Source organism: Galeopterus variegatus, unplaced genomic scaffold (assembly GCF_000696425.1).
Source record: "Galeopterus variegatus unplaced genomic scaffold, G_variegatus-3.0.2 Scaffold445, whole genome shotgun sequence".
Taxonomy (NCBI): Eukaryota; Metazoa; Chordata; class Mammalia; order Dermoptera; family Cynocephalidae; genus Galeopterus; species Galeopterus variegatus.
In genome coordinates, this window is record NW_007726556.1 from 687,767 (window position 1) to 696,840 (window position 9,074).

At 43.0% G+C, this 9,074-nt stretch overlaps 1 protein-coding gene across 1 annotated transcript in view; it reads right to left on the reverse strand.

The window, feature by feature from the left end:
* NMNAT1 (nicotinamide nucleotide adenylyltransferase 1) overlaps positions 1-9,074 on the reverse strand; it is a 28,495-nt gene that overhangs the window by 7,149 nt on the left and 12,272 nt on the right. The window contains exon 3 of the mRNA XM_008568823.1: positions 2,370-2,540. Coding sequence (XP_008567045.1) covers positions 2,370-2,484 — 115 coding nt within the window. The 5' untranslated portion in view covers positions 2,485-2,540. The remainder of the gene's footprint in view (positions 1-2,369; positions 2,541-9,074) is intronic.

Genomic DNA, 9,074 nt, shown 5'->3' on the forward strand with positions numbered 1-9,074 from the left:
TTTTGATTGATACTGCCAAATTACCTTGTAAAAAGCTTTAATCAATTTGTATTGTCCATCTGGCGTGTACGTAAGAGCCCATTTCTCCCTAACCTCTGATACTTGACATTATCAAGAAATTTCTGTTGGGCCGGGCCGGGCCGGGGGGCGCACTGCTCCAGTGCGCCGCTTGGGAAGCACGGCAGCGCTCCCGCCGAGGGTTCGGATCCCACATACGGACCGGCCGCTCACTGGCTGAGCGAGGTGCGGGGGCAACACCGAGGGTTGCGATCCTGTTGCCGGTCCCGGTCTGGTACGGGCGCGACACTGAGGGTTGCGATCCGTTGCCGGTCACGAAAAAAGACAAAAAAGGAAAAAAAAAAAAAAAAAAGAAATTTCTGTCAACGTGATGGGCAAAATATATACCATCTTTTATTTTAGTTCTGTGATTATCAGGATTATTAGTGAATTTTATCATCCATCCATCCACCCATCTATCAGCACATAGTATGATCATTTATGTAACAACAAAAAATCTGTATATGTATACAGATATTTGCACGTAAATTAATAGAAAAAAGACTACATGGCCGGCCCGGTGGCGCACTGCTACAGTGCGCCGCTTGGGAGCGCGGTGGCGCTCCCGCCGAGGGTTCGGATCCCACATACAGACCGGTTCCCGCTCACTGGCTGAGCGAGGTGCGGGCGCGACACTGAGGGTTGCGATCCCGTTGCCGGTCCCGGTCCGGTACGGGCGTGACACTGAGGGTTGCGCTCCGTTGCCGGACACGAAAAAAAAAAAGACAAAAAAAAAAAAAAGACTACATGGATACATTTTAAAGTGTTATCAGGAGTTGCTTTCAAAGAGGGGAATGAGAGGTGAGCATTTTACTTTATATATATTTTTTCTCTTTTACACACACATTTAGTCTTTTATAGTGTTTTAGAATTAGCATACAAGGGTACTTCAAAAAGTTTGTGAAAAAATGGAAAAAAAGATAACACAAATCTTTACACAAACTTTTCTTTTTTGTTGTTTTTTAACATGAACTTTTTGAAGTACCCTCATATACACAGTGACCATAAAGTATGGACACACAGGTGAATATATATAATAAACAGTACATTGATATTGTAGTATAATATATGTAAAATAATATTATGTATAGCTTATGGCCACCCTTTATTCATGCATTGTTTATGAAAACTTTTAAAGGTCTCATGTATGCTAAAGTAAGGGTTTGAGCTTACTGTGTTAAATAATGGGAAACTCCTTAGACAGTGTAAGCATAGGGATGACAGAATCAAATTTCTGTTTTAGAAAAACCATTCTGGAATAATGTGGATGAAAAGCTAGTTGGAGAAAGAGGGGGAACAGATGAAGTCAGGAAGATCAGCAGAACACTGCTGCTACGGTGGAGCTAGATGTGGATTTACCTCCAACAGCAAATGCTTGCTCTGTTCTGACTCCCTTGTACTCTTTGCACCCTCTTACTCTATGCAAAGATGACTGAGGAAAAGAAACAATATTTATTTATATGCCCAAATACATTAAACCTGTTAAGTAAGTGAATCCCTGGATGAAGTAGAGTTATATAAAAACAATGAAGGTAAGGTTTTTTTTGTTTCCCTATGTTTCTTTTTTTCTTTTTTTCCTTTTTGTCTTTTTTCGTGTCCGGCAACGGATCGCAACCCTCAGTGTCGCGCCCGGACCGGACCGGGACCAGCAACGAGATCACAACCCTTGGTGTTGCGGCCGCACCTCGCTCAGCCAGTGAGCGGGAACCGGTCTGTATGTGGGATCCGAACCCTCGGCGGGAGCGCCGCTGCGCTCCCAAGCGGCGCACTGTAGCAGTGCGCCACCGGGCCGGCCCCCCTATGTTTCTTTATGAAACAAAAAAACAAGAGTTTTTTTTTTTTTCCGTGTCCGGCAACGGATCGCAACCCTCAGTGTTGCCCCCGTACCGGACCAGGGACCGGCAACGGGACTGCAACCCTCGGCGCTGCTCCCGTGCCTCGCTCAGCCAGTGAGTGGGAACCGGTCTGTATGTGGGATCCGAACCCTCGGGCGGGAGTGCCGCCGCGCTTCCCAAGCGGCGCACTATCCAGTGCGCCACCGGGCCGGCCCAAAAAACAAGAGTTTTGAGGGCTGGAAAGTCATTATTCTTCCTTCTACTGACTCTGAATATATAAATCTGTTGTTTTTATTCTGTAAGCCATTAGCCAGATGCTCAATTCTTCCCTGAACACATCTCACCCTCTTTCTTGTCTAAGTCCCTACAAGGAAGGAGGACAGCATGTTTGTGGCCACTTGATCAAATGTGTATTCTGAAACAGACCTAGCTATAGTGGTTCTCTAGTCTTTAGTTGCTTTTGGTAACTGTTCCTACCTGTTCCATTCATGTAGTCCTTGGCCAGCTCAAATAACCTGAGGTGCATGTTGGTGATAGGATTAAAGGAGCCACAAGCAAGGAGAACCACTTCTGTCTTCTCTGAATTTTCCATGGTAAGAATTTGAAGTTGTTGATCTAAATGGGAAACTCTGATACCTCCCTTTTTATCTACAAAGGAAAAAGAAAGTAAGTTCAGTTATAGACTTTTGATGTCTATCCATGTTCTCATTCCAACCAAATGGATAAAAATAATGGCTTCAATGACTATGCTAGATGAACTGCAAAAATGGCTCCATTTCTCCACCCTTCCCTTTTCAATGTGAATTTGCAGCTCCTACCATAAAGGGATGGAATTTACTACTACACTCATTGTGACTTGCTTCAGCCAAAAGAATGTGGCAGAAGTGACAGTGTGCCAGTTCTATGCTAGGCCTTAGAGGCTTTGTAACCTTCCGCTGTCTTTGAACTGCTGCCCTTGCCATGAAAACAAGTCCAGGCTAGCCTGTTGGAGGATGGCAGAACATGTGGAAGAGAGCTGGTGCTCCCGCTGATAGACGGCCAACCACTCAATAGCGACTGTGGCCGTCCTAGGCCAGCCAACCACAGCCAACCTGCTCAGACACATGAGCAAGTGCTAATAGTTTATAATTTACAAGCCTTTTTCATATCAATATTCCACCTGAGCTTTCCATAACCCTAATGAAGTAATGCAAGACATGTGACTTAAAATTTTTATTTAAAATTAATAATTAACGTATACAGATTTAGAAATGACAGGGCGACAAAAGGTCCACAATGACAACCAAAAGCATCAACCATATCCCACTCACCATCCCCTCCATCCAGCTTCCTAAAGGCAACCACTTTTAAGTTTTTCAGCTACAAAGGGTCTTCGAAAAGTTCATGGAAAGATTCATGTTATCTTTTAATTTCATTTTTCCACACACTTTTTGAAGTACCCTTGTGTTTCTTCTGGTAGATTCTACATAATCCTGCATTATGTGCTTATAATGCTGTTTAAATAGTGCACACTGACTTTCTTTTATTGTCTATGAGGATTATCACATCCCCTCGCTACACTCTCCCAGACTTCCTGATATAGTTTATCTCTCGTCTATGTAGACAATCATCTTCTCTCAGAATTTTGAAGGCATTGCTTCTAAATTCTAGTGTTAACAGTGAGAAATACAAAGTCATCTCCAGTTCTGGAGGCTTTGTGTTTTGTTTGTTTTTGTTTTTTATTCAAAACTGACATTTTCTGAAGTTTATCATTTTTACAAAACAAAACAAAAAGCAGGTATCAAAAACAGCAAAGAGTTGGGCCGGCCCCGTGGTGCACTTGGGAGAGTGCGGCGCTGGGAGCGCAGCGACGCTCCCACTGTGGGTTCGGATCCTATATAGGACTGGCCGGTGCACTCACTGGCTGAGCGCGGTGCGGGCGACACCACACCAAGGGTTGCGATCCCCTTACTGGTCACGAAAAAGACAAAAAAAAAAAAAACAGCAAAGAGTTTATAGAATTTCTGCACCAGTTTTCACATAAGTCAGTGATTATAAAACTGGTGTCCAACATAAATACGAAACACAGGCCGAATTTCCTCTTGGTTATATGCATTCAGATGGTTTGTTTTGGAGATACTGAATAACTTTTCATTAGCACCAGTCATTTTCTGAGAACCAATTTGGTTTGTCCAATAAAGTAAACATTTTTTTTTTTTTTTTGCTGTGTGGCATTTTCTTATTTAAAAAAAACACAGTTCTGTAGCTTTTGAATGTCACTTATTTTTTCCCTGCCTTGAAGCTTGCAAGATCTTCTCCTGGTTCCCAGTGTTCTGAAACTTTATAGTAGTGTCCTCTAGTGCAGCTCTGTTTTCATCCATTGTGCATGCTGGGCACTCAGCAGTCCCTTTCAATCTCAGAACTCATAACCTTCAGTTCTGGAAAATGTCCTTGAATTATTTCACTGATGATTTTCTGCCTTCTATTTTCTCTGTTCTCTTTGGAAATGCCTATTATTTATCAATCACGGAAGCACCTGGACTGGTCTTCTAATTTTCTTATCTTTCCTACTTTCCACCTCCTGCCTTCATGCTCTAATTTCTAGAAAGCCTCAACTTCATCCTCCAATCTACCTACGGAGTTTCTCATTTCTGCTATTATACTCTTAATTTCTAAGAGCTTTGTCCTCTGAATATTTCTTTTTATGGTATTCTGTTCTTGTTTCACCAACACATTATGCTCTCATTTCTCTACCAATATAAATATTTTAAATTCCTTTCAGAAAGAGCTGATAGGCAGTTCTAAGCGAGTTAAGTAGAGCTTGTGCACAGTGGGCTTCACTGTACAGTAGCCTGGCTGTCAGTACTGAAGGTCTTCCCCCTTGGACTGGTCAGATTCCACAAAAAAAGTATCCTCCAATTTCCTGCCTATGTAGCAGAGTAGTTAAGAGCCTATGGTCTGAAATCAGACTGCTTGGGTTCAAATTGAAGCTTCAACATTCACACGTGCTAGGTGACATTGAGCAACTAAACCTAACCTAACCTTCCTTTTGTCCCAGTTTTTCTGAATCTTGAAACAGAAAATAATATTACCTACCTCATGACTGTTTTTTCTTTTTCCTTTTTGTCTTTTTTGTGACCAGTAACGGGATCGCAACCCTCAGTGTCGTGCCCATACCGCGACCGGCAACGGGATCGCAACCCTCGGTGTCACGCCCGCACCGCGCTCAACCAGTGAGCGGACCAGTCTCTATATGGGATCCGAACCCTCAGCGGGAGCACCACTGCGCTCCCAACCACCGCACTCTACCGAGTGCACCACTGGGCCGGCCCCCTCATGACTGTTTTGAAAGAGTAAATGAGACAATACATGTTCAGTGCACAAAACTGTGTTTGGCAATTAACAAACGTACCACAAATGTAGCTATTGTTAACACTGCATATCATGTTACCACAATTCAGCTGGGTTTTTTTTTCTTTTTCTTTTTTTTTTGGATCTACAAAAACATTGACTTCAAATTGCTCAACCTACTATCTTACTCTATTAAATCCATTTGTTCTTGAAGGCATTTCCTCCTGGAACTCTCCCCTTCTCTAATCTGGACTGAAAATCTCTCATTCTTTGTAAAACTGTCTCCTGAGTTCTAGATCCCCTATTCCTTTCTTGCTTTGCTTCCTAATTTTTCTGGAGCATATCCTCAAGCAGCTTCATAATAAAGGGTACATGGGAGATAATTAGAGAATTCTTTTCAATTCAATAATTTGAAATAATTTTTGAAATAATTTTCTTTTAAAATTATGAAGGCACTTCATTATTTTCTAGCATTCAACACTGCCACTATAGAAAGTCTGATGTCATTCTGATTCTTGTTCCTTTACATGTAACCTGCTTTTGCTTTCTGGGAGATGTGTGGAATATCCTCTTATCCCCAATGTGCTGCTATGCCACTGTAATGTGTCTTAGTTAGGGTCTTTTTCATACATTGTTCTGTGAGCTCAGAGAACTTTTCCATCTTAAATTCAAATCATTCAGTTCTGGATTATTTCTTTCATAAACAAGAGCCCTACTAGTTATCAATAAACGCAACACTTTTAAAAAACAAACTAAATAAATAAATAAATAAATAAAACACTTTCAGGGCTGGCTGGTTAGCTCAGTTGGTTAGAGCGCAGCCTCATAACACCAAGGTTAAGGGTTGGGACCCCGTACCAGCCAGCTGCCAAAAAACCCAAAACAAAATACTTTTATTACTGGAAAGTTTTTTAAAATAAATATTCATGCATTTCCAAGATGTTTCAAAATAATCATTCTGAGAACTTATAAATATAATTCCAGTGATACAATCTTGCTCAAAGTATTTTGGGAACTTTTGAGGAATTATTTACACAGCCTGAAACATTTTTATAACCAACATAAAAATATAACAAATGATGGGCCGGCCCGGTGGTGCACTGATACAGTGCGCCACTTGGGAGCACAACGGCACTCCCTGGCTGAGCGAGGTGTGGGAGCAACACCGAGGGTTGCGATCCCGTTGCCGGTCCCGGTCCGGTACGGGCGCGACACTGAGGGTTGCGATCCGTTGCTTGACACGAAAAAAGACAAAAAGGAAAAAATATATATATATATATATAACAAATGACAATAAATGAACCAACAGCTGTATGCTACCTTTCAGTTTATAAGATACTTTCATATAGATTATCATTTAAACCTCATCACAAAAAATAATTTGGCCAAAAGCATTTAGCATGTTCCAAATAATGACTTATTATTTAGTTTTTCTAATTAATCATCTACCATGGGACATTTAGGTTTTTTTTTTTTTCTCCTTTTTGTCTTTTTTTCTTGTCCGGCAATGGATCGCAACCCTCGGTGCCGCACCCACACCTCGCTCAGCCAGTGAGCGGGAACCGGTCTGTATGTGGGATCCAAACCCTCGGCGGGAGCGCCGCCGCACTCTCAAGCGGCGCACTGTAGCAGTGTGCCACCGGGCCGGCCCCACATTTAGGTTTTTGTAATTTTTCACTACTACAAACATCTCAAAAGAGAAATAATGGGTTGAAAATGAATTAGAAATTCTATAAAACATGTCACTGTACACTTCTAAGACTTGTCAATACTCAAAGACTGTGTCAAGGACTATTTTTACTTATAGCCCATCAGTGCTCAGGCCCAACTGCTGAGATGACCAAATTGCTTTTGTTCAGATTTTACGCTCTCAGTGGAAGACGCTCCTGAGTGGTGTACCAGGGCTAGAGTTTAGGTTTCCTGACTCTTAACAGCCGTCTCACCAAGAAGAAAAATGGGAGACAAACTGTAGCAGTGAAGATTGGAAATGAGCCCTCATAGCTAAGAAGCTGAAAATGTGAACTTTATCCCCTTAGGCAATGGCAACCTTTGAAAGTTTTTGAGCAATGGAGTGACAACAGGGTTCTAGAAAAAGTGTTCTAGGGCCAGCCCATGGCTCACTCGGGAGAGTGTGGTGCTGATAACACCAAGGCCACGGGTTCGGATCCCATATAGGGATGGCCGGTTAGCTCACTGGGTGAGCGTGGTGCTGACAACACCAAGTCAAGGGTTAAGATCCCCTTACCGGTCATCCTTAAAAAAAAAAAAAAGTGTTCTAGAAAAATATGTGATATGGGTGTTAAAATGCCATACTTTGTTAGGTGAGCTTAATTTAATCACTTAACCATGTCTCTTTATTTTCCTCATTTGTAAAACAGGGTTAATGACACAACCAATGTCAATTATTTTGAGGATTAATTCTGAGGATAATACATGGCAAAACACTTAGCCTACTGCCTGGCACGGTGTTAAAATAAGTGGCAGCTGTTATTTTTCAGGAAAGTGATGATATTGATGGTCGTGATGACACAGGACTGATTGGAAAGGGCAAAACAAGACAGGAAGGGCAGCTACAAAGACAGCCTCAATTTCAGTAGAGTCAATGGGAATAGAAATAAACATTTGATGACTTCTCCAAACAAGGCACAGTGGTAGCGATCACAGTAACACTGCTAATTATTGGCAAGAAATAAAGGAGGGAATGGTCAGTAATAGTCACCTTGGCATTAAAAAATGAGTTGATTTAAATGTCCTACCTTTCAGTTATCATCCCAAGGATGATACCAGGGTCACTTGGGGCTTGTACCTATCCCTCCATCCCTACTCCCATCCAATTCCTATCCAAAGTACCTGTGTATTATGGGATGGTAGTAGTTGCAACTTATCCATAGTATCCTGGGCCCTGCAGGGAAATCAGGGTCTCCTGCCAGCCACAAGCATGTGCTCAAGGTCTGTGGTGGAGGGGCTGGGTTCAGCTGGTGTTCAGTGTCAGTCCAGCCCCGTCCACCTCAAGTTTCAGGCACCATTCCTCAAAAGTGAGCTGAGGAAGGGTAAGGCTGAGAAAATGAGGTGTGGTTCCTCAAGGGAGCTGCCTGCAGTCCTGAAACAGAGATCAGGGAAGGATGAAACAAGGAGCTTTGAGCTCTTCCAGAGCATCTCCAGGGATGGGGAGAGGCTGGGGAAGTTGATCTCTTGGCATAAAGGAAACTTTCTTCCTTGTCACATTCGTAACCTGTCTCAAATATTCAGCTCAGGGCTGAGCCCGTGGCGCACTCAGGAGAGTGCGGCGCTGGGAGCGCAGCGACACTCCTGCTGTGGGTTTGGATCCTATATAGGAATGGCCGGTGTGCTCACTGGCTGAGCGCGGTGTGGGCGACACCACACCAAGGGTTGCGCTCCCCTTACCAGTCACGAAAGACAAAAAAAAAAAAAATATCCAGCTCAGTTCCATTAATTCACTGTGAACACGGCCAACTTCAGCTCAGACTAGGCTAAACCCTTAATGCCACAGAAGAGTTAAGGTTACAGTGAGTTTCTATTGTAGTCCACAGTGGGTTTAAAAGAACTAGGATCTTTCCCTCTTCAAAGCAGAGTACGTCCTCTGTATCCCTGTGTGTGTGTGCGTGCGTGCGTGCGTGCGTGTGTGTGTGTGTGTCAAAAAGGAGTTAATTTCTTTCTGAGGCAATCTTGAGGTTTAAGGTTTAACTAAAATTTACTTTTTATTTTAAAATCACTGATCCTTTTGGGGCCGGCCCGGTGGCGCACTGGATAAGTGCGCCGCTTGGGAAGCGCGCCGGCGCTCCCGCCCGAGGGTTCGGATCCCACATACAGACCGGTTCCCGCTCACTGGCT